This window comes from Lacerta agilis, chromosome 7 (genome assembly GCF_009819535.1).
Source record: "Lacerta agilis isolate rLacAgi1 chromosome 7, rLacAgi1.pri, whole genome shotgun sequence".
Classification (NCBI taxonomy): Eukaryota; Metazoa; Chordata; class Lepidosauria; order Squamata; family Lacertidae; genus Lacerta; species Lacerta agilis.
This window is the reverse complement of record NC_046318.1, coordinates 76,645,901-76,671,985: the sequence shown is the minus strand read 5'-3', so window position 1 is coordinate 76,671,985 and position 26,085 is coordinate 76,645,901. Positions and strand designations below refer to the sequence as shown.

Sequence of the window (26,085 nt, the reverse complement as noted above, 5' to 3'; positions counted from 1 at the left end):
AACCCTCAGAGGTCCCAGATATGCGTATATAAACTTATTTATGTGGGTACAATGTAAATTGTACAATGTAAATTGTGTAACAGTGTATGAACCTTGGGTGAAGCTGAGGAAAACGTGTATAAAGGTGTAAAAAAAACAAAAACCCCAAGTAATAAAACATTATTAAACAAACATTCTGTGGGTAAAAGACTACCATATGTTTCACATACATCTGAACTACAATAAAGCAGCTATCTTTGGAAGAAATGGCACTCTCCCACAAGGGATGGGCGAATACATATCAATTTCTCATTTTTCCACTATTTCAATTCTCACATTTCCACATCACCTTGATTTTTTTTTAAGCAAGTCTGCATGAAAATTCAGCAGCATTTTAAGGTGAATTTCTCATAATATACACAATTTTTCCCGATATACACATTTTAATAATATTTTGACTAATATATGCATTTTTATGCACATTTACTCTTGAATGTGCACTTTTGTACACATTACCCCCTGAAGAACTGCACTGCAAAATTCACAAAGGAGCTAATTTTCAAGGGTGACTGTGACTCAGTTCTTGTTGTAGAAATTGCACATTGATAGATTTGCCTTTCAGTGTGAACTGAACCCAACACCCCCCCCACTACCATAATCTGAGAGAATTGGTACTCACCATCAGCAAAACCCTCTTGAAGAGCCCAGAATCCACAGCCCCTGTAACCAGGTGAATGCTGGAAACATCTGCTCCGCTGCGATCAGCTGCAATTGTAATCTGACCAGGGTCTCCTCCAAAACTTGCAATGTTTTTCTGGGTCCATTTTAGAGCTGCTTCCTGGTCCAAAAGCCCCCAGTTTCCACTTGCCACCGTGGAACCTACAAAGAGAGGGGGGGAGAGAGAATATGAATGGAAAAAGATGTTATCACTGTACTTATCCTCTATAATAAAGTGCAAGTGTCTCTGCGTCCAGTCCCTGTGTTCGTGGGATTGTGCTACTGCGCATGTGCCCCACGGACAGCCGTTGGGACTTGGAGTGCAGAGACTTTGGGCGGCCGGGCAAAACTGTTGAAGCGGCGGGTGCGCGCTCGCGTGGAGTTACTTCTAAGCGGCAGCGGCCGTTACAAGTGGCAGCGGGCGAGCGATGTCAAGCGAGAGCTGCTCGGTTTTTAGGGGGGAAAATGAGATAAGCGAGAGCTGCTCAGTCAGCTCTGCGCATGTCCCCGGCATTGCTAGGGCAACAGTTTGACCACATATGTTCTAGCGCCCATTAATTTAATGGGGTTAATGTACTAGTAGGAGATAAAACACAACTACAAACATGTGAAGGCCAGAACTAACCGCAGTTAAGACTGATCACAGTTGTGGGTCCAGACAACATGGCAAGAATCTTCTGCGAGAGGAGAGATGGGAATTAAGAAGCCCAACTCCCATTGCAGCTCATTCACATTGCACTAAACCAGCCTCTCTCAACCTTGGGTCCCCAGATGTTGTTGTACTACAACTCCCATCATCCCTGACCACTGGTCCTGTTACCTAGGGATCATGGGAGTTGTAGGCCAAAAACATCTGGGGACCCAAGGTTGAGAAAGGCTGCTAAACCATGGTTTAGTGTGACATCCGAGTGTTGAGAGGGAACTGAGAGGCTGGGACTTGAGAGGAAGCAACAAGCTGGGGGAAGGGGGAATGGAGGGAAACAGGTAGCCTATGTATAAGTCAGGCTGTAAGCAGCTGAAGATGTCAGAGGATGAACAGACAAGCAGGAAAGGAAGACGCATCAAGACAGCAGGCCGGGCAGGTGGAGGAATGCACCAAATTTTAAATCTTGCCTGGTTGTTTCAATTCCAACCTTGGTTTGCTGGTCTCAAGGGTTAACAAGGTACCTGAATATATTTTTGCACAGTCGGCAGAACAGAATCATCATCATCATATAATAAAGTAGCATTTTTATTAATTATTATTATTATTATTATTATTATTATTATTATTATTATTATTATTATGGAACAAAATTCCCCTGGAGTACCATGCTATTATGCTGTCTTCAGCCCACAAGCAGGAGTATGCATTTAGGCTTTTAACTCTATATTTAGGCACATTTAAAATGGCTGGATTTCAAAGCAGCTGCAGGAATAATTAACATTGGCCACGTACTTCCATCCTCCCTGTTAACCATTTCTCCTGCTACGTCCGTTTTCTTCTGGGCTCCTGGCCTGCAATTTACACCCCTTGGACACTCGTGCTTCCTAAATTCAAATGCAGATTTTGTACCAACGGCTGCATAGGAAATAATATTAGCTGCGCGATTCCGATGGCAGCATAGAGGATGCTATGACACCTGCGTTTTCCAGTAGGAGAAGTTGGGTGCACTGGTGACACAATACAATTCTCCGTTTGCTCTAATCACGAAACTTATCCACGGCGGTTCACCTTGCAAGTTCATTTCTCAAAATCAATTTCAATTCTTGATTTCTCACGGATAAGAATACAAGGTGGGCGATGCTGGGTCAGGCGAAAGGCCCATCTGGTCTAGCATGCTGTTCTCACAGCGGCCAAGCAGATGCCGGTACTGGAAGCCCGCAAACCAAACCTGAACGCAAGAGCATTTTCTCCACTTGCAGTTCCTAGCAATTATTCAGAGGCGTACTGACTCTGACAGTGGGGTAGAACAGACGCAACACGTTCCAACTGTCCCAAAGTACCAAGGACAGTGTCTTATTTTATGGCACCAGTCCAGGGCACAATCTTGCTGCAGTTCGAGAGGACATGTTGTTGACTCCTCCTCTCCTTGGCAAACTGTAGAGAATCTGCTTTGCCTACAGACCTAAGCACCATCTCTGGGGGACCGTGGGTGCCAGGCCGCCCACAATTTTTTTTTTTTACTGTGGGTGCCCACAATGTTGGGTGGAATCCAGCATGACTGCATGCAGGAGATCCCAGGTTCAACTCCTGGCATCTCCAGGTAGGAGTGGAAGACACCTCCTGCCTGATGGAGAGCTGCTAACAGTCAATACTTAGCTAGATGGACCAATGACCTGACTCGCGTAAGGAAACCTCTTTCGGCAATAGAATTGGTAAGGGCAGAAATAATGATAAAATTGGGGTACGGAGGAGGTGCAAGTGTTTAAGAGAACTGTGTGTGTGTGAGAGAGAGTGGGGGGAGAGATGGCAGAAGGAAATACTGCTTGTAGGTCTTTGCTGGCCGAAATTCAGCAGAAGCGTAGAATTGGAGAAGGAAGAAATTTCTCAGAAATAATAAAAGGGGAAGATGAAATAACAACAACGATGTGCCACAATCTATCGGACCAAGCTAAACTTAACTGTTGCCTTCTGCCTCACCACAGATTGACTCTGGTGCCTTTGCTGCCATTCAGTGGCGTAGCGTGGGGGGTGCAGGGGGGGCCAGCCGCACCGGGCGCAACATCTTGGGGGGGGGGGGCGCTCGCACTCGCAGCTCTCTGCCCCTGCCTGGCTCACTCACTCTCTCTCACTGCATGTTATTTATCCCAAAGCGTGCGGTAGGCTTTTGGGATCGGCGGCTGGGCGCGGGGTGGTGGAGAAAGCAGCGGGGATGCTGCTGCTTTCTCCACCACCCCACGCCCTGTGCTCATCCCGCTTGCTTTGAAGGGAGCTGGGGACAGGGGTGAAAGCTCACCCCTCCTCCCCAGCTCCCTTCAAAGCAAGTGGGGATAAGCCCTCTGAAGGGGTGCGTGGGCCCCTTCAGAGCTGCTTATCCCCGTTTTTTTAAAGGGAGCCGGGGAGAAGGGGTGAGCCTCCTTCGCTCCCCCTCCCAGCTAAAATCCATGGGTTAAGGGGCGCAAATTACTTGCCTTGCCCCAGGTGCTGACATCCCATGCTACGCCACTGCTGCCATTGATTAATGCAAGAGGAGAGAAGTCTACGCAAGGCATTCAACAACAAAAAAATTGCAAGATGTTCATTGAAATGGGAAGGGAAGGCCAAAAATAACGCTTTGTGGCTGGAAAACACAGTTGCTGGAGAGCTACACAGAGTTGCAACACTTCCTTCTTATTCATACTACAGAAAACTGCCTTGCAAGCTACATTTATAGTGTAAAAGCATTGAGAGAATAAACAAGACATATATTTAATAAGTATCTTCATGACCAATAAGGACACACACTTGGGACAGTCTAAATAGGATGCTTATTTTGAGGGAGGTGGATGGAATCCACTGGTTCCCTGGTGATGACGACACCTGCCTTGGTTGGCTATGAACTGCCATTTTAAATATCCCACAATGCTTCAGAGCACCTTAGAGACTCTTCTCTGGATTTGTGTAGGGTTTACTCCTTAGCCTTTTGTTGTCTTGAAACTACCCCCCCAAGACTGGAGGTAAAGGTAAAGGGACCCATGACCATTAGGTCCAGTCGTGTCCGACTCTGGGGTTGCGGCGCTCATCTCGCGTTACTGGCCGAGGGAGCCTTCGTACAGCTTCCGGTTCATGTGGCCAGCATGACTAAGCCGCTTCTGGCGAACCAGAGCAGCGCACGGAAACTCCGTTTACCTTCCCGCCGGAGCGGTCCCTATTTATCTATTTGCACTTTGACGTGCTTTCGAACTGCTAGGTGGGCAGGAGCTGGGACCGAGCAACGGGAGCTCACCCTATCGCAGGGATTCAAACTGCCGACCTTCTGATCAGCAAGTCCTAGGCACAGTGGTTTAAGCCACAGTGCTACCTGGGTCACTAGACTGGAGGTAGTAGGCCTCTAAATACTAGTTACTGAGGAGCACAAGAGGAGGAAATGCTGTTGGACTCATGTCCTGGTTATGGATTTCCCATAGGCATCATGTTGGTCACTGTGGGATCATCACATTGGACTAGATGGGCCTTTGATCTGATCCAGCAGACCTCTTTCCATGTTTTTTTAATCCAAACCACACAACCCCTACACACAGCAAAGTCCTGGTTTCATCTACCGCTTGTGCGTTCGACAAAGTCTATGACCTACCAGTGCTTAGAAAGCCAAAGACTCCAACTCGGTAGTTCGCTGTTACAACAATGACATTGCCAGTTCCAGCTAGGTATGAGCCATCGATGAGTGTCCTCTGAGCCTTGACATCCTCACCACTTACACCGTTGTGAAAGAACACCAGCACTGGTAGATTTCCACCCTGTGATAGCAACAGGCAGAAAAATGAAATCAGTCAACGTTTGGAAAGAGTCTACAGTAGAATGACAACGCAGTGATGGCCAAACGCGGCCCTCCAGCTGTTGTTGGACTACAACAGGACCAGTGGTCAGGGATGATGGGAATTGTAGTCCCAAAACAACTGGAGGGCCGAGTTTGGCCATCAATGGAGTAAAGAGAACTGAGGTCAACCAAAAGGAGCCACAGGTAATATCCATTCATGTTGTCCCAACCTTAAGGAGACACAGATTATGGGTGATCTCCAACGTTCATTGTATTCAGAGCAGACCCATTGAAATAAATGAACTTGAATCTATTGGCATTGAGGTTCTGCTTTGAGTATGACTACCACCCAATATTGCCTAATATATTTATTTTTATTGTAAAGACTAATGAGTCCCCCTCTCCATCAAACGGTGTACAATGGGAGTTCAAGGTCAATAAAGAGCCAGGTTGTGTGAGATCCTTGGTTTGATCTCTCATCATTTTGTTACATTAAAGAAGCTGAAGGGAGCCTTACTTTTTAATTGGAACCATCCCATAGGGCGAGCCCTACCACTGGACAGAACGAGGGGGTAGTGGATGTGCTGGGGGGGGGGTTAGGAAGTGGCAGCACGGTGTCAAAGGACAGAGCTGCATGTACCAGTCTAAAGTTCACTTCCTTACATTTCTGCATCGGTTTGCAAATTTATTTATTTAAAATCCCCCATGAAAATCCATCAACATTTTTTCTCGTAACACAAATTTCTCCTGATATGCATATTTCCACACACAATTTCCCCCAATGCATATAGTTAAGTGAGCAATTCCCCCTGCTATCCTGCATGTTAGATTCACTAATGTATGCAGTTTCACAAATACACACATTTCTTAGTTTCACTAGAGTTCCAAACTTTCCCTTAAGAGGTACGCTTTTGCATGCATTACTTGGCTGATGAACTGCGCCACAAAATTCAGAGAAGGGCTGTTTCGATGGGTTGCTGTGCCGAAGGGCTCACATATCAGTTCGAGGAGTGCAATTCATGTAGTGTCTCATTAAAGGGCAATGGGAAATCGAGTTTCTCCCCCTCCCACACCAGCAGAGGCAGGTTTAGGGCAGCGCAACCAATTCTTCCACACTGAGCGCTGCAGGTCTTTGCAGCTATAAGGCAGTGAACTGAGCAGAACTGACGGCAAAAGGATCGGAGGGCAGCAACTTTTGACCTCGCAAAGGGTGCCGCTGAAAAGACCGAAATCTACCGCTGATAGCAGCAGCAGCCCAGTGCTGCTGTGCATGAAGAACAACTGGAAAGAGGTGTCCATGATTTAGTACTTACAGTATTAGGTGGGACATAAATGTTCAAATACAAGCAGTCTTCGCTGACGGAGGAAAGAGCATCTCCATCATCCCCTGGTTGCCAGCAACTCGCCCTGGAGACATAAGGAAGCGTTATTACGAACGGGTGTCCATGTTTGCTTGCTTTTTAAATGAGAAACACTGGAAACAGACGGCCTGGTTCCCTACCAGTGGTGGGCTTTGGGTTTTAAAATATCAGTAGAACCCTGTGAGATGCCAAAAGTTGGCTCCCCCACCCCGCCTCTCGCTCTCCGTTGTTCGTCATTGTTGTGGCACCCCCTGAGGCCATTGCCGGATTTACATATAAGCTGAACAAGCTATAGCTTAGGGCCCCACTCTCTTGGGGCCCCCAAAAAAATTTAAAGGAAAAAAAATTGGATGTTCATTTCCAAAATATAAGATAAAAAAACCAATAAAATAAAACCTACATACAGCAACAGTGTTTTGTGTTGTGTAGGCTCCTATGATGTAAGTCATGGGCCCCGCCTGCTAGCCTGGTCCCTAAAATATCACTGGTTTGCTCATTTCTATATATAGGTTGACTACATTCTGCAGGGACTGGTTGCATGGCAACATGGGCAAATGGCTTTAGATACCTATTACGTCCATAAATGGCCAAAGTGGTCAAAGTACTGGAGCCTCAACTTCAGGAAGGACAGATCCTGAAGTTGAGGCTCCAGTACTTTGGCCACCTCATGAGAAGAGAAGATTCCTTAGAAAAGACCCTGATGTTGGGAAAGATGGAGGGCACAAGGAGAAGGGGGCGACAGAGGATGAGATGGTTGGACAGTGTTCTCGAAGCAACTAGCATGAGTTTGGCCAAACTGTGGGAAGCAGTGGAAGACAGGCGTGCCTGGCGTGCTCTGGTCCATGGGGTCATGAAGAGTCAGACACAACTGAACGACTGAACAACAACAAGGTCCATAAATTACCATATAGCATATATTCAACAAAAGAACAGCGACAGTGGAACAGACTCCCTTGGGAAGCAGTAGACACTCCATCCTTGGAGATTTTTAAGCAGAGGTTGGATGGCCACCTGTCATGTATGATGACCTAGTTGAGGTTCCTGCATTGTAGGGGGTTGGATGAGAAGACCTCTTAGGTCTCTTCCAACTCTACCATTCTATGATTCTAGTACAAAGAGTATTTCTATAACATTAAATCATTTCTGCCACTACTTGAGTGTTAACAGCTCCCCAGAAGCATTTTCCCATGAGAAACATCCATGCTTTCACCTTGCCAGAGATGTTTCATATTAAGAGCACGGCACCATTGACAAAGGATGTCTGCAGATGAAATCAAATATATGCGGAGCATAAGCAAAGAACGTTTTCTGAAGCACACTTTTAAAAAGAAAAAGAAAACAGAAGAAGCTGGTGCATAAAACCATGTGTCTTAACCGTATGTTGCTGCACACCTGGATAAACAAGATGTTGACTCTCTGGTGGGGAACAGCGAGTCTGATGTGGTTGAGTCACCCACACGACTCAGGTGCACAAGAAATTAGGTCAGCAAAGGTCTGGGTTCTATCACCCACCAGCGACACTGTGCAGGAGGCGGAGGAGGGCGGCCATAAGGTGTAGAAGATCACCACATTTTTTCTAACCCCCTAAAGAAACGAGTATGAAACATCAAGCTCTATGGAGACATTTATATGGTCGTTTCAGCCACAAGCTGAAATAGCCCTATAGGACTTACACTGTTATTTCTTCTTATAAATGCATCTCCGTGGGAGACTCCGTGGGGTCAGAAAACGTACCATGTCAAGGATGAGGAACCTGTGGCCCTCTCGATGTTGCTGCTGCGTTCAGAAAGCAATGTGCAAACCAAAAAGGAGCCACTTTTGGAAATTCACACTTCTCTGAATTTTGCAGCGCAGTTCTCCACGCCCAATAATGTGTTTATTATGCATTTATTAACATGCATTTGATATGGGGAAGCGTACATAAAAGTTTCTCCTAAAAAATTAGTAAAAGTCACACCTAAAACGCATTACAATAAAGGAAACTGCTTTGCAAAAATGTGCATGCGAGGCAAAACTGCAGGAATTCTTACTGCTGCTGAATTCTCACAAAGGTTTTCTTAAAAAAGTACAATTTGATATAGAAATGTGGAGAACTGAATTTAAGGCTGGGAATAAAATGAGAAACTGAGAGACTATTATTGACTGGGGTTTGCATTTCATTCCTGTTTAATTGCTTTTTATTATATTTTTTATTACTGTTGTTTGCCAGCTTGTGCACAGTTAGCAACTAACAGTTAGGGGTGGAAGTTAACAGCTAAGAGTCTGAACAATTAAGGATACAGGGATATTTCTCATTGCAGTGACATTGCCCTGCAAAAATCTGGTTGTGCAAGCTGATCGAAAACTGTTTTTGTTGATGTTGTGCCACTTAATTAGCCAAAAAAAGCCCAAACCATGTTGTTTCCTAAGGCAAAAGAGTTCAAATGGTGCCCCTTCATGGATGATGATGATGATGATAATAGTAACAATACTATAACTGACAATCTGCTGTTCTTTAACAGTATCCCAGAACTCATTATCTCACCTGCCATATGTTAGGGACAGCCATGGAGCTACCAGAGATAAGAGGGTTCAAAGAGGGGGCAACCATCAAATTCCCCACCCTGCTTGTGAGTACAAAGAGTAGGACTTTGATCTATACAGTGGAACCCCGAGTTACGCACACAATCTGTTCTGGGTCGCAGTGCATAGCGCGGGCGTGCGTATCCTGAACACACACAAAAAATGCCTGAAAACCCATAAGTAGCTCGATTTGAGTGCTTCTGTGCATGTGCGAAGTGCGCAGAAGCATTTTGCGCATCCAGGGGTCGCGCGCACTCCAGAAATGCGTCCGGGTTACGGGCGTTCTTAACCCGAACGTACGCAACACGGAGAGTGCGCAAACCAGGGTATGACTGTACCAAGTAGACTTTGATCTGCTCCAACATGGAAGCTCTCATGTTCTTAAAAGTAAGTGAACAAGATTACATTTGGCAGCCAAGTTTCCAAACATCTTCTCACCGAGTTGTGGAAGAGTTCCAGGACTCCTCCCAGATGAAAGCTTGTGGAGGACGGAACCGGTTCTCAGCCACTGGAGGACGTGCATAGGGAATCCCAAGGAACTGCCTGATCTTCTTCCAGCTGGAACCCACACGAACTGCTTGAGAAGTGCCAAACAAGGTTCCTTGCGACGGGATGTGGACAGAGGGAGCAGCACTTCTTTCAGCAACGGACAGGAATGCCTCTGTACGGAGCGAAGGGAGAATAAATCAAACCTTTACGAATCTGCTCCCGATTAACTGAAAGATTCCTAACAAGGCTGGGCTCCATTTGGGATTAAGTCTGTTTTAGAGCCTAGATCTAGGTCTAAGTCTGGCTTTGGATGGCTCAGTTGGTTAGAGCATGGTGCTGATAACGGCAAGGTTGCAGGTTCGATCCCTGTATGGGACAGCTGCATATTCCTGCATTGCAGGGGGTTGGACTAGATGGTCCTCGGGGTCCTTTCCAACTCTTCAATTTTATGATTAAATCTGTTTTAGGGCGTAGATCTAGGTCAAAGAAAGGCTTGGGTAAGCCTGAGCATCACCCTGCAGAAGCAACGACTATCCTCAAACCAAGTTTCCTAGATAGACATTTCAGAAAGTGCTTTGAGATTCTTCAATCTTACTATTTCCTGTTAGGCTTGTTAAAATAATTCTGTTTCATTGATCCATCATCTTGTTCGGATGAAGGTCCATTTGGAAAGAACGGAGAGATTTCCAAACTCGACCCCCGCCACACCCAATATGTCCTGTTGGTACTCTAGTTTCTTCCACACATATTTCACCTCTAGGCTCACAATTTGGGGGGGCGGGGATTTTAGCCTAATGGGCACCGGTTGTGGATCCCTAACATACATTGTTCCTAGAAAGTGGCTCAAAGCTGTTTCACTCAGGAAGAAGAAATAATGGTGACAGCCGCTAATTGGGCTCATCACCATCACACCATTTTTTTTTAATGACAGTTGTTTTTGGGGTCAAAATGGTTGTGTCTGCAATGAGAGTGCCTGGGGCAGATGGATGGGGTGCTATTATTACTATTATTATTATTATTATTTTGCAATGAAAAAAACATAACCCAACTCACCAAAGTACCAAAGAACTTTCACCGCTACGCTTAAAGAGTTAGAATCATAGAATCGTAGAGGTGGGCTCGAACCCACGACCCTAAGATTTGGAATCTCATGCTCTGCCAACTGAGCTACCATGAATGAGTTGTTGTTGTTGTTTTTAATAGCCACTACGGCAAACTGTGAAGGTGGTACAAGCACTGCGTTGGCCATCTCACCCAGGATGCCTCGCTCCGAGGAAGGACCCCCTTTCCTAGACTGAGGCAGGGAGAAGGTGTAGGGAGCAGCAGAAAGCCACTACTAATGCAACGTTGAAAGAAAAAAATGTGACAGGAGCACGGAGTGTGGAAGAGGAGGCCTGGGGTACAGGCAGCTGATACCCTCACTCTCATTTGCCAGCCTTGCATAACTACGAGTAACAGGTTTGCAGACCAGAATATTCCCTCCTACCTGAACCTAATATTATCCCCTTTTCACAAGGTCATTGACAGTCACGCTCGTGTACTTCTGTCAAATACTCTGCTATTAAAAGGTAAAGGTAAAGGACCCCTGGACGGTTAAGTCCAGTCAAAGGCGACTACAGTATGGGGTTGCAGCGCTCATCTTGCTTTCAGGCCGAGGCAGCCGGCATTTGTCCACAGACAGCTTTCCGGTCATGTGGCCAGCATGACTAAATTGCTTCTGGCACAACGGAACACCGTGATGGAAGCCAGAGTGCATGGAAATGCTGTTTATCTTCCTGCCGCAGAGGTACCTATTTATCTACTTGCACTGGCGTGCTTTTGAACAGAAGGTGGGACAGAGCAATGGGAGCTCACTCCGTCGTGGGGAACTGGAACCGCTGACCTTTCCGATCACCAGGCCCAAGGGGCTCAGTGGTTTAGACCACAGCACCACCCGTGTCCACTCTGTATTACACTGTAGGGAAATAAGAAAACACATTCCTGCTTTCTCTGACCCTTGTGCCACAGGCTTACCTTGCCTGCGATAAATATAGGTAGCTGGCTCCTTCAGCAAAAGTCGACAGTGGGGGCCTTCAAGGCCAAATGTGCAAGTCTGTGTTTCTGGGTAAATATGCACCTGCATCACTGAAGGCTGTAGTTCAAGAGTAGTCACCAAGCATGACTTGTCCTTGGAGCAGGCTGTTGAGAACAAGAGAAAAGGGCTGCGAGTTAGGTGGGTGGATGGACAGACAGATAAGCAACAAGAAGCAGAAAGCTGTTTTGATAGACCGATGAGGAGAGATATCATTATATATAGGTAAATGAATGGAGAATATGGCTGGAGTTGGCACCACCCAAGGTTGGGCATCTGCCAGGGAAGGGAAGTGTACTTGGGGAACCATTTGTGAAGGTGGAGTAAGGATCACAGAAGAGGCCCACTCATGAGGCAAGGTGAGGCGGCCGCCTCAGGAGCAGGAGCTACAGGGGCAGGAGGTCCCAATGTAGATCTTTGCTCACCCCTTTGCCATTTTCGCCTCAGGGGTCAAAATGTCTTGCACTGACTGAAGTTAATGAACAAAGCACTCTCTCCTCCGCTGATGGCTCATTCATAGTGTCTTACACACACACACACACCCAAAAAACCCCAGAGAAAGATGGAGAAGCAAATGAAGGAAGGAAAATATATGGGTAGCTGGATGAAGACAGGTAAAGAAATTTATAGACAGATTGATGGGATAAAGGGAAAAGGAAAGAGACAGAACGCAATCAAGTTAGGGAGTGGTTTTCAAATACGATTTTGCACTCACTTGTTAACAATGAGTCATGAACATGTTTATTTGTGCATGCACTCATTATTCCCCCCCCCTTGAAAAAACAACAACACCCAAAACTTTTTTTTTTTTAACTGCTCCAAGAATTGATGGTTGTGCTTTCGTGACGTCACAAGCACTGGCCAATCCATGGCATCCACAGCCAGCCTATGCTGCAAATGTGCAGAGTAATGTTTTCAGAGCTCAACCCGAAAGGAGCAAAATATTTGGGCTGAAAAGTACGCTTGAAATGAGGTAACTTCCAAACTGACCCTGCTGCTCTACAGATGTTACCATTTTCACCCTCAGACAAGCAGACGATAAGATTCAACTGTGAGTCTGATTTGGGGTTGATGTTTTTCGGTGGGTGTGGGTGTGTGTGTCTGTGTGTTTTTATAAGCCAAGCAAAAACCCTAAATAACACTAACAAGCAGGCTCAGAAAGCTGAATCAAGAACTAAGGCCTAGTTCCTCATGGAGATTTGGGCTGTACAAAACACAGCGATTCGCCCCATCTGTTAGATACTCAGGCAATACTTTATTTGTTCATACATAGAAAAACACTGCAAAACCAAGGAAGGTTTCTCGGTTACGTTTATCTGCCTTACAGACCACAAAACCTTTGAACAAAAGGAGGGCGATGCAAGGAAGTGGCAGGAAACAAAGCAAAGAGAACTTGAGGGAACTATATTGCGCTTTTTAAAAGTTTCACAATTCAGCAACTTATCTTGCCCTCTCTGTCGATTAATTAGCAGATCCAGTTTGAAACAGTTACTCTACATCCCTCTCACTTTTTTTCTTTTTAAAGATTCAATCACCTCTGTAAATATCTTATTAAATAGTCCCAGAAGTGATGGGTGAAATCAGGTATATTTGGAACACCGTTGGAAAAGCCTGAAGAAAAAAACAATGGGATTCTCACCTGAAAGGCAAAAGTCTCGGGAGGTGGCAAAATCACTGGAACCATCTCTGCTGATGTGCAGAATGTCAATTTTTGAAATGGAGGGATCGATGAGAACTGAGGCCCTGTCCACACGCTGCCAGTTTTCCAAAATCACTAGGAATCAAAATTCGGAAGAGTAAAATTCCGCAAAGTATTAATTGATATTTTCCAGAACAACATAGAGCAACTTCATGTATCCCAGTGGTCAAATATTTGGATGATAAAGGTACCCCTTTTCACGACTCTGGCTTTGATCTAATAATGGAACTATTCTGTGGCTCAGCTGGGCAACCCAGTAGACCAGGAATAGCAAACATGGCTCCCTCCAGATGTTGCCCAACTACAGCACCCATCATCCTTGATCACGGGGACCATGCTGGGGCTGACAGGAGCCGGAGTCCAAAAACATCTGGAGGGCACCGCATTGGTTACCCCTGAAGTAAACACACGCCGGACAGAGCTTTCTCATTATGCATAGATAAAGCTTAGACGCACGACCCTTTTCTTCCTGGTTCAATAAGCTTTTATGGACTGTGTCCTGGATTTGCCAGGGCATTCGCAAGAACTATTCAGTGCATTCAGTCACCGAGGGGAAAATCTACTTAATTTACCTTACAAACACTTTTAAGAGTAACATAATAAAGGGTCCCCTAAGGATATAGGGAAGTATGGATCTGTACTCCCATCAGCCAACCCCTTTGAAAGAGACCCTTGAGAAAGTTAACTATGTGAATCAGATCTTTGTATTCTTTATTTCATACGATACTTGTCTTATATGATACTTGGTCCCAATGTTTCATTTCCAGAGTGAACGTTTTGCGGAATTGGGCATTTCAAAAGTACCACATTGCGTTTAAAAAATAATAACACTGCAATTTGTGCATTCCTCTTTTGTCTTGAAAACAACGACAAAAAGGGGAAGCTTTTCGGCAACATGAATGTAAGCAACGTGTTTTTAAAGTATAACTACACATCAATTTTCTGCAGTCAGCAACTGCGTTCCAAAGCGGTGGAAGTGGTATGTCTAGGTCCAGACACAAAGCTGAAAATGACTAGTTATGCTCTTTAGAAAAAATAATAGGCTTTGTCTGGATTCCATTGTGAGCCAAATTGTCTGGTTTCCTTGATGGTTTTCAGATACATTCATTGCCATAGCGTTCCCGTTCACAATCACGTCTACTGACTCAGTCAGCAAACTTGAGCAAGTCATGAAACCTCGTGTGCCGCAATATTACGGCTACAGAGGCAAACGTTTTGCCTTCGGGCATGTTAATCGGGAATAATTCTACGTGACTCAACTTGTCGATGACAACATGGCCAGAACGGTACGTTTGGGCCCACTTGAGTCTCTTTTACCATGGGGAAACGAATCTTATTATTTGCTTTTCGACAAATCAGAGACCACCTTCTATGAAGAAGAGTTTGAAGAAGAGTTTGGATTTGATATCCCGCTTTATCACTACCCGAAGGAGTCTCAAAGCGGCTAACATTCTCCTTTCCCTTCCTCCCCCACAACAAACACTCTGTGAGGTGAGTGGGGCTGATAGACTTCAAAGAAGTGGGACTAGCCCAAGGTCACCCAGCAGCTGCATGTGGAGGAGTGGAGACACGAACCCGGTTCCCCAGATAACGAGTCTACCGCTCTTAACCACAACACCACACTGGCTCTCAAAGCGCAGAGTCCTAACACAGACTTTGCAAACGAGCAGAAAGGCCAGGGTGCTTTGAAATAGCCATGGCACAGGGAAGATCCAATTGCAATCCAACTCACAAGTAGGCAACCATTTCCTACATTGCCTCCTGGGGAGTCTTCCTGGGGAGAGGGTGGGGACATGTCATTGGTGAGTGGGACAAGAGGCAAAAGCAGGCGAAACAATGAATGTAAATCTTCGTACTGTAAGCCGGTTTCTACACCCATCCACACTCCCCTCTGGCTTCCATCCAAGGAAGAATGAACCAGAGTTGAAGGGCACATTCCAGCTGGGCAGAAACACTCAAGGAAGTTGCAACACAGAACCAGTGAAGGATAATAATAATAATAATAATAATAATAATAATAATAATAATAATAATAATAAATTTTTATTTATACCCTGCCCTTCCCCGCCAAACCGGGCTCAGGGTGGCTAACACCAATAAAATCACAATAAAAACATAAAACAGTTCATTAAAATACAGATTAAAATACAATTTAAAACTAAATCTAAACTTCAGCCTCATTTTTAAGTAGCCCACCAATCACCCCAAAAGAACGAAACATCAGGGTTAAACTGAAACCAACCCAAAGGCTAGGTGGAACAGCTCCGTCTTGCAGGCCCTGCGGAAAGATGCCAAATCCCGCAGGGCCCTGGTCTCTTGTGCCAGACTGTTCCACCAAGTTGGGGCCAGTACTGAGAAGGCCCTGGCCCTAGTTGAAGCCAACCTAGCATCCTTGTGGCTCGGGACCTCCAACAAATTATTATTTGAGGACCTTAAGGTCCTACCTGGGACATACCAGGAGAGGCGGTCCCTTAGGTATGAGGGTCCTAAGCCGCATAGGGCTTTAAAGGTCAAAACCAGCACCTTGAACCTGACCCTGTACTCCACCGGGAGCCAGTGCAGCTGGTATAGCACTGGATGAATGTGGCATTCTGCACCCGCTGGAGTTTCTGGGTCAGCTTCAGGGGCAGCCCCACGTAGAGCGAGTTACAATAATCAAGTCTGGAGGTGACTGTCGCATGGATCACTGTGGCCAGATCAGGGCGAGAGAGGTAGGGGGCCAACCTAATACGGCGGAGATGGAAAAATGCCACCTTTGCTGTAGCTGTAACCTGCGCCTCCATAGAAAGTGAGGCGTCAAAGGTTACACCCAAACTCCTGACAGAAGGCGCTGGCACTAATTGCACCCCTGCAAGAGATAGGAGTTGGCCCCCCGACCCCATGTCGTCTCGACCCAGCCAGAGGACCTCTATCTTCGAAGGGTTTAACTTCAACCGGCTCCCACGCATCCATCCGCATGGCTTGGGGAGGGGGTGTAGCATGAGGAGCATTTCAGGGCCCAGGCAGAAAGGCTTGGGGGGCCACATTCAGTCCTTCTCAGTTGTATCATTCACATTTCGTATGGATCTAAAGACAACCACTGGTCCCATTTAGCAGCAAACTCAGAACCAGATTGTGCTACCAGCGGAAGTGAGCGGCAATGCTTTATCTGAACTGAACTGTAATACCATGCCATGCTAAAGGTAGGGTATTGCATGTCTGGGCACACAGAAAATTCAACAAAAGCTCCCTACCAATAGAACTGCAGTAGAATAATGGGAAGAGAGTCTGAATCCTTCTCCATAGCATACTAATGACTGCCATATGACACTCACCTAAGCCAAACCAGTCGTGTTGTTCAAACCCTGATTCTTCAGCTCATGGTTACAGGAGAGAGCTTAACCCCAAGCCTTGGTTTGGAGTGTGGGAGCGAAAAGGACTGAAGAGAAGTGGCCCCAAGATCCTTTATAAGCCTGCCTATTAACTCCCCAGTAATCCATAGCATGGATACCTGTGCCTTGTGAACCAGGCCATTGTCTTAAATGTTCCGACATGGCAGTAAAGGTAAAGGTAAAGGGACCCCTGACCATTAGGTCCAGTCCCGGACGACTCAGGGGTTTCTGCGCTCATCTTGATTTACTGGCCAAAGGAACCAGCGTACAGCATCCGGGTCATGTGGCCAGCATGACTAAGCCGCTTCTGGTGAACCAGAGCAGCGCACGGAAACGCCATCTAATCTAACGCCATCAGCAGCCATCTAATGCAGTGTGGCATCACTGCAAGGCCATACAGAGAAATTTACAACCACAGTGGCTTGGAGAGAGAGAGAGAGAGAGAGAGAAAGAAAAAAGCCTAAGGTAACTTGGAAGATTCAGGACAGATTTTAAAAAGTACTTCTTCGCACAGCTCATTGTTAGACTACGGAACTCTCTCCCACAGGAGGCAGTGATGGCCACCAACTTAGATGGCTTTAAAAGGGGATAGGACTATCTATTGATGGCCACTAGCCAAGGTGGCTCTGTTCTGCGTCCACGACTGGATGCAGCAATGCTTCGAAATACCAGTTGCTGGAAACCACAGGAGGGGAGAGTGATCTCCCATGCTCAGATCCTGCTTGCTGGTTTCGCACAGGCATCTGGTTGGCCGCAGTGAGAACAGGATGCCGAACTAAATGGGCCATTGGCCTGACCCAAAAGGCTCTTCCTATGTCTTTAACTTCCTGCCATTGCTTTGTCCTCTGGGTGGGACTCCATCCTACCCCAGGTCAATTGGTTAGTGCCTGAAATGACCATGATGAAGAGACTTTCTACAGCATCCCTGCAGGTGCCTCAGCTCTACACAGCTTCCATGTCGCTGAGAAATTTCCCTATTCTACTCAAACCAGACTGTGCCAACCCGACCACATTTCAGTAGCTGCTTTCGTCGCATAATTGTAGCCTCCAGCATCCAACGATGCCTGTAACTTTTATTGTTAAATTACAGGCATTCCGTGAAGGTGGTTTCTGCTTTCCATATGTTATTTGCGCTGGAATGCAGGAAGTGTATCAAGAGCACGGCGGGGTTGGGTCATGGGTTATATGGGACTTACTCCCAGGTAAGTGTCTATGCAGGACTTCAGTGTGAAATCATCATTCCCAAAATCTGGAAATGCCAGTGCTTTCTGAATACTCCGAAAGGTACTTTTCCATGCTGCACAAAGGATTGTGTGCCATTCAAAATGTGTGGGATGTTTCCCCCCCCCCCCTTATTTAGGAGAAATTCACACCGAATTACATTTATTTCAAGAAGGCGCCCTGCACACATGTTTTTGCCAGTCAGTCTAGGTGGAAAGGACAGAACACACCATGTGCTATCCCCCCCGCACACCCACACCCACAAAACTCTTCTTGTATAATAACTATAATCTTGCCCCTGGGAGTACTACTTTTCTCTGCACACAAAGCTGTTATTTCATGGCACGGAGAAGCTATCAGATGTGAAATGGAAGCCTTCTGCATTCCTTGGGTGGTGCCTGTTGTGGCACAGGGCATCGGACGCGGGGGAAAGCGAGAGCACCAGATGTTTATCTCCATTTTAAAATAGGCTGCTTATAAATAGGGCACAGCCTCCCTCTCCAAAATGGGTACTTACAAGCCCAGTGAGGCCGCATACCCGTGGCCTATTTGAGGTTATATACCTGAACAATCTCATCTGAATTACTTTGCAGCACGCTTCGAAAGGGGTTTCTAAAGTAGGGATAGCACTCCAGATCTTGTCAGACTCCAGCTCCCATCAGCCACAGCCAACGTGGCCAAAGTGAGAGATGGTGGGAGTTCTAGTCTGTTCACAACTGGAGCACCGCAAGTCCCCCCTCTGGGGTCTAAGGAAAACTTCAGTCGAGTTCCCAGAGAGCCCAAATTAGTGTGCCAGAGATGAGAGGTGGCCTATTCTGGCTTGAAAGTGAAGTACCTCATAAAAACCATGAAGAGAGAGAGCGAGCCCTCCTAGAGCAAACCAAAGCATACCCTCCAACTCTTCTCCAATGAAAATAGGGGCATCCCATTCTTTAATGATAATTTTACTATTTATACCCAACACATCCTACTGGGTTGCCCCAGGCACTCTGGGCAGCTCCAACATACATAAAAACATCAAAAAACTTTTTAAAAACCCCTTCCATATACAGTTGTACCTTGGAAGTCGAACGGAATCCGTTGCAGAAGTCAGTTCGACTTCCGAAACGTTCGACTTCCAAAGTGCAGCTTCTGATAGGCATTCAGAAGCTGTGGAAGCCCCATCGGACGTTCGGCTTCCAAAAGAACGTTTAAAAACTGGAACACTCACTCCCGGTTTTTGATCGTTCGGGAGCCAAAATGTACGGGTTGTGGGGCATTCGAGAACCGAGGTACGACTGTACAGTATTGCCTTCAGACGGCTTGGGGGGTGGATAACTCCATACCCTCCAACATTTCTCCAATGGAAATAGGGATGTTCTAAGGGAAAGTGGGACATTCCGGGATCAAACCAGAAACTGGGATGGCTTCTCTATATCAGGGACGTCCCTGGGAAATAGGGACACTTGGATGGTCTGCCAAAGTCCCACCTCCCAAGAGACTGCGGACTGTGAGTAGACCGCAGTCTCTTGGGAGTTGGCCACCCCTGGTATAGTACATAGCCACCATGGCTGGCAACAGCTGAAGGCCTTGTCCTCCCCGAATTTGTCTACTTCCCTGTTAAAACTATCCAAGATGGCGGCCGTCACTACAACTTGCAAGCGTGAATTCTATAGTTTAACTATGGAACCACATGTGAAGACCTATCCCCTTTTACCTGTCCTGAAACTGTCAACAATCAGCCTCACTGGGTTGCAGTAAAAACAAAATAAAAAATAAATTCCTTCCAGTAGCACCTTAGAGACCAACTAAGTATGTTCTTGGTATGAGCTTACTGGGTTGTAGTATTATGGAAGAATGGACAAGAGTCTCTTTGACCACTTTTCCCATACAATACCTACTTTTAGCCGAAACAAAATAAAATAAAAAATTCTTTCCAGTAGCACCTTAGAGACCAACTGAGTTTGTTCTTGGTATGAGCTTTCGTGTGCATGCACACTTCTTCAGATACACTGAAACAGAAGTCACCAGATCCTTAAATATAGTGAGAGAGTGGGGAGGGGTATTACTCAGAAGGGTGGTGGGAATGGGTGATCAGCAGATAGGTGTGGAAAACCTGTTGACGACTCTTAACGGCTGCAATTAGTCTTGCAGGGAAAGGCAAGGGGTGAGATGGCTAAAGGTAGCTTTGTTATGTATAATGAGATAAGAATCCAATGTCTTTGTTCAGACCAGGTTTCTCCATGGTTTTAAGTTTGGTGATTAGTTGCAATTCAGCCACTTCTCTTTCCAGTCTATTTCTGAAATTCCTTTGTATTAAGACAGCTACTTTGAGATCTTTTATAGAATGTCCTGGGAGATTGAAGTGTTCTCCTACTGGTTTCTCTGTCTTGTGATTCCTGCTATCAGATTTATGTCCATTTTTAGCCATACTTTTAGCCATCTCTTATCATGCTTCCTCTTCACCCAGCTCATCTTTTTTTTCTCCTTCCCTAAGCTGAAAATCCCCAAACGTTGTAAGCTTTCTTTATAACGGAAACCCCTTGGTTGTTTTGGCTGTATGAAAAAGCTGCATTAAACCTCATGAAGACTGTGGGGAAAACCAGGATTCTTTGGTTCAGAACAAATAAACAAATAAAAATGGAGGGCCAGCAATATTGAAAAGAGGAAGGATTGAAGGTCAGAGATGCTTCATTATTAATGCTTCTGGCGTTCTTGTTTTCTCCTTACCATTTTCTTGCCTTCCGGGTAGAACAACAGGTGGACAGATGGTGGGGACTTTAGCTGTTGGAGGAGGAAAAAAACCCCAGTAAACATTATAAATGCCTTTATTTGATAATAATAATAATAATAATAATAATAATAATAATAATAATAATCTTGGAGCACAGAAATCAATGGAACGTGGCAAAGTCCTTCTGTCCGATTATTGGTAAAAAATAAAGTGAGCAGAGTGCCTTTCTAATGTTGTCGCCCCCAAGACAACGCTCACATCTGATTACAGGTAGGTAGCCGTGTTGGTCTGCCATAGTCAAAACAAAAAATAAAATAAAATAAAATAAAATAAAAATTCCTTCCAGTAGCACCTTAGAGACCAACTAAGTTTGTTCTTGGTATGAGCTTTCATGTGGAAGTGTGCATGCACACGAAAGCTTATACCAAGAACAAACTTAGTTGAATTATGGTGCTGGAGGAGACTCCTGAGAGTCCCATGGACTGCAAGAAGATGAAACTTATCCATCCTTAAAGAAATCAGCCCTGAGTGCTCACTAGAAGGACAGATCCTGAAGTTGAGGCTCCAGTACTTTGGCCACCTCATGAGAAGAGAAGACTCCCTAGAAAAGACCCTGATGTTGGGAAAGATGGAGGGCACAAGGAGAAGGGGACGACAGAGGATGAGATGGTTGAACAGTGTTCTTGAAGCTACCAACATGAGCCTGACCAAACTGCGGGAGGCAGGGGAAGACAGGAGTGCCTGGCGTGCTCTGGTCCATGGGGTCACGAAGAGTCGGACACGACTAAACAACAACAACAAATGCACAGTGTGGACATAACTGGAGTGTCGTTGTTTTGCTAGTGTTGTACTGTAAAGAACCATACAGGGTAATAGCATAGGTATAAAAGTAATACATAAATAGGCAACATTTTCCATTTCTGATTCCATTTCTTTGAGTAAACAAAAGCCAGCTTTGCTTGAAAGGAAATCTCAAGAAACTCCACCCACCCGTACAGGATGCCAATGTGGTCAGCTAGTTATAGAGAACAGAGCTTCGCTGCTCAATATAGTTTAAGGGTCAGCGAGAAGATGAATAAAATATAAACACTCTTTTAGGCTGAAATATGGGTGCCTACAGAAAAAGCCATCATCTGCGAGCTGGGTTCTTTCTAATTATCTGCCCTACTCTATAAAAAGGCCCAAAAGTTCAGTGGAGTTCAGCTACAAAAAAAAATTAAACTTCTTTACATTCCAGATTGCCTACGCCTTTGGGATATTAAGCTATACAAAGGGAAGCTTTGCTGTCTCTGCGTTAAACAAATAATCGCTTACAGATGTGCATGAGACAATATGAATGAAATCTTTTGATGCAGAAATGGGCAGGGCTGGCTACACTCGAAAGCTGGATGAGGTGGCTCATCTCATTGAATTCCTGGTGCAATTAAATGGAAGCTATTTTCAGGTTGGGTGTTTTTTTTCTTAAGATTTAGTGTCAGGAGTATAACGTATTCCTAGACACCGCAGAGTTAGACGCAGACTTTTCTGGAAGCTTCTGGCTGTTGTGAAATTGACTAGACAGCTCAACGCAGGAACTCAGCAACTCACTGGATAACTATATACAGTATTTATTGATTGAAGCAACTAGCATCCATAAGTTACTATTTACAGACTTTACAGAATAAAAGAAACAAAACATAAAATCTTTCCTCTCTGTCTCTCTCTCTCTACACTGACCACTTTCTCCACACACTAACCACTCTAACCACACACACTCTTACACAGAGCTCACCTTATCAGGAACTCATTGACCAATCACAGGTCGTTGCTAAGGGTCTGAGAGAGAGCAGATCTGGGCTTTCTGCCAACTAGTTAATTGCTTAATTGCTTGGAGATAACAGCTGCATTTCTGCACGTAGGCAACTCTGAAATCTCTAACATTTTTGGTGGCGGGGCAGGGAGTGTTTTTGTGCAGCCTTCTCCAACTTAGTTCCTTCCATATGTTTTGACCAACAACCTCAGCCAGCACAGTCAATGGTCAGGGATGATGGAAGCTGTAGCCCAAAAAACTGGAATGGCATCATGTTGGAGAAGGTTAATTTATGTTTATACACACACACTTCTTGTTGGCATCCATTTGTCTCGGGAGACAATGAAGTGCACCTCCAGGAGTGAACACAGAGGTCATGGGCTTCCCAGATGACAAGACCCCCATCTCGGCCTCACTGATGTGGTCCAAAGGAAAGCAGACCAATACGTTTGGCACCAGCTTGGCTGCAGGAGTTGCCAGAAGGAGGCATGTTGTTGTTGTTGTTGTTCAGTCATGTCCGACTCTTCGTGACCCCATGGACCAGAGCATGCCAGGCACGCCTATCCTTCACTGCCTCTCGCATTTTGGCCAAACTCATGTTAGTAGCTTCGAGGACACTGTCCAACCATCTCATCCTCTGTCATCCCCTTCTCCTTGTGCCCTCCATCTTTCCCAACATCAGGGTCTTTTCCAGGGAGTCTTCTCTTCTCATGAGGTGGCCAAAGTACTGGAGCCTCAACTTCAGGATCTGTCCTTCCAGTGAGGACTCAGGCCTGATTTCCTTAAGAATGGATAGGTTTGATCTTCTTGCAGTCCATGGGACTCTCAAGAGTCCCATGGACTGCAAGAAGATCAAACCTATCCATTCTTAAGGAAACCTATCCATTCTTAAGAAAGGAGGCATACCAGTCACCATCCAACCACCTAAGGGACTCCAATCCAGACTTGTGTAGGGTTCACTCCTCTCAATTCGCCAGAGCCTGTCTTCGCATGCAGCGGAAGTCTCTAACTCGCCAAAGGTTTTAGCTACCCTCACCTGGTTTAGCCAGCCAGCCGAAGCCATTTTCCAGGGCGTGGCCGCTGTCGCATGCTGACAGCTTCTAGGAGCCACAGGTGAGAGCTGAGTGCAGGGTGGGGATCAAATGGGGGGGGGCAAACTACCCCGGAAGGAACATGACACCCCACCCCTAACACGGCATATACCTTGTTACATAATATTACAGTCAAACCTCGGGTCCCGAACGCCTCCATTTTGGAACCTTTCGGCTCCCGGACGCCAAAAACCCGGAATTAAATGCTCCAGTTTTCGAACGTTTTTCGGAAGCCGAACGTCCGACACGGCTTCCGCTGAGGGCAGGAAGCTCCTGCAACCAACCGGAAGCCGCACCTTGGTTGTCAAACATTTCAGAAGCCGAACTGGCTTCCAGAATGGATTACGTTCGACAACCAAGGTTTGACTGTATATATAAAATATTACAGCGTTCGTGCTGCGACTCACCTGTTCTTTGATACCAACCAAAGGGATGGACCCTGGTTTCTGTTTCTGCGCAATCTGAAAGCTGCCAGTCACTTCTTAGTTCTTCACTGCATGTTTGGATTCCCAAACTGTTCACAACCAAGCATAAGACCTTGCCGCCTGCAAGGGGAAGGAATATACATTTTTGGTGGCCCCCTTTTTTACAGTTGGGTGGAATTCAATGTTGCGTTCTTACAATTGTTCCGTCAGTGCAAGCATTTCTGCCTAGCAGGCGGAACGATCTCCTATCTCCTCCCACCACTTGCTGTTCTGGGGGGTTGTCCTGACCTCCCCAGAGCTGATTTGAGGGTGCACAGAGGCACAAGAATGGAAGGGAGAAGGCTTCATTTTGCTTAAAGGACTCATTGTGCTGGCTCCTGCTGTTTTGGGAGGAGGACCAGAAATCCAAGTTCAGAAAAAAATAATGGGTTAGCAATAGTGAAATACTGACTATTTCAAAGGGATGTTTTATTAGCTTATTTCAAATTTACTGCCTCCCTCTGTGTCTTTCAGATGTGGGAGGACACACATGTAAATAAATCTGCATTATGCGGCACTTGTGGCAGAAAAGCATCTGGCTCTGATTGGCTGAGCTGGTGTGGCAAGCTCAGAAGGTTTTGTCACTTGGGAAAGAAAGCAGTTTGCAGCTCAGCTTCTGTTGTGAGGGAAGGGGTAGTTGTCAGTTTGCTGGGGAATCCCACACAAGATGGCCAGATCATCTTTTATTTTCCCTGTGATATAAGACAACCCACCACTTATAGGTTTGCAGGGAGACACACACACACACACACACACACCTGTTCCTTGGGAAGCATTTAAAAGTCCAAAGCCCAAGCAACAAGGATCAGCGTCGCAGAGATGCTCACAGTCGAAAAACCTGCAGGGAAGACAGAAAGTATTTGAAACACAAAAACTGAGATCATTTCACAACTAAGTTGTGAGCCATGGTTCACTTCTGTACTTGACTAACAGCATGGTCCAATGTATATTTACTGTGTCCAGTGGGCCTTACTCTAAGGAAAAGAGGCACATAGGATGCCTAAGGGGTGACAGGATGTCACTTTGAGCTTGAGCGATGAAAACTGAACTGCAGCTGGACTGTTGGTTGGGGATAGACAATCTCCAGCACATCATTCCAGTGCTCAGAAGTCTGCACTGGCTACATAATGGTTAGCGTGTTGGACTAGGACAGAGGTCCCCAAACTAAGGCCCAGGGGCCGGATGCGGCCCAATTGCCTTCTAAATGCAGCCCGCAGACAGTCCAGGAATCAGCGTGTTTTTACATGAGTAGAATGTGTCCTTTTACTTAAAATGCATCTCTGGGTTATTTGTGGGGCATAGGAATTCTTTCATATATTTTTTCCCAAAATATAGTCCTGCCCCCCACAAGGTCTGAGGGACAGTGGAACGGCCCCCTGCTGAAAATGTTTGCTGAACTAGGACCTGGGAGACCAGAGTTCGAGTCCCCACTCAGCCACGAAGTGAACTGGGTGACCTTAATCTCAAACGGGATGGAAGAAATTTATGAATAAGCACATGTAAAACTGACATGGAGTGGGAACAGAGTAATCCATCTGTGGTCTAGAAGATGCGGTTAATTTACGGAAGATGCAGTTAATACTGCAGCACAGAGAGAGGCTCTGAGGCCTGTCTAGTCCTCTGATTTTAGCCTCCTGCCTATACAGGACAAATCTTAAATTGCTCAGAGGAAGTTGCAAAGAGCCTCTCATTCCAAAGCAAAGATGAAGCAAGCATACCCGTTTGATACAGTTCTTCCAGACACATCCATCTTGTTGCTCACAGAGATCCCCGATACTCTACGGAATGGGATGCGGGTGTAAAAGTTCTTTATGGCGCCTTTGAGAGAGACTGCAAAACAAACAACAACATTAACAATTTTAAGAAATATTGAAAGATCCTAGTTTGAAGCCTGTTCCAGTTCCCACTGGTCTCTTTGAGCAGGTACTTGCATTATGCTACAGGGGTTGGAGTCATTGTAGGGGTTGTGTCCCACACACAACTAGGGGGATACGAACAGGCCGGAGCCATGTTGTGACCACTGATTTTCCGCAACAAGAAAGCTTTCGCTTTAGGCTAGGACTTCCCTGGGCAGCAAAAGTCTTTTCCGGCTTCAGCGTGTTCTGTGACAGGAGCAAAC

At 45.8% G+C, this 26,085-nt stretch overlaps 1 protein-coding gene and 1 long non-coding RNA gene across 2 annotated transcripts; both read right to left on the bottom strand.

Moving 5' to 3' along the window:
* Window positions 1-628: 628 nt before the first annotated feature.
* Window positions 629-13,653, bottom strand: LOC117050447 (thyroglobulin-like). Its single transcript, XM_033156111.1, has 7 exons — window positions 13,623-13,653; window positions 13,258-13,392; window positions 11,561-11,725; window positions 9,497-9,719; window positions 6,449-6,542; window positions 4,953-5,115; window positions 629-858 (listed from the first exon to the last, which is right to left on the bottom strand). Exons 1-7 carry the CDS (start codon window positions 13,651-13,653, stop codon window positions 629-631), a joined length of 1,041 nt encoding a protein of 346 aa, XP_033012002.1.
* A 10,317-nt stretch (window positions 13,654-23,970) lies between these two features.
* On the bottom strand, window positions 23,971-25,789 carry LOC117050305. The gene is made up of 3 exons (XR_004427074.1): window positions 25,685-25,789; window positions 24,725-24,804; window positions 23,971-24,047 (listed from the first exon to the last, which is right to left on the bottom strand). It is a non-coding gene; the product is annotated as an uncharacterized LOC117050305 (long non-coding RNA).
* Between the last annotated feature and the right edge of the window lie 296 nt (window positions 25,790-26,085).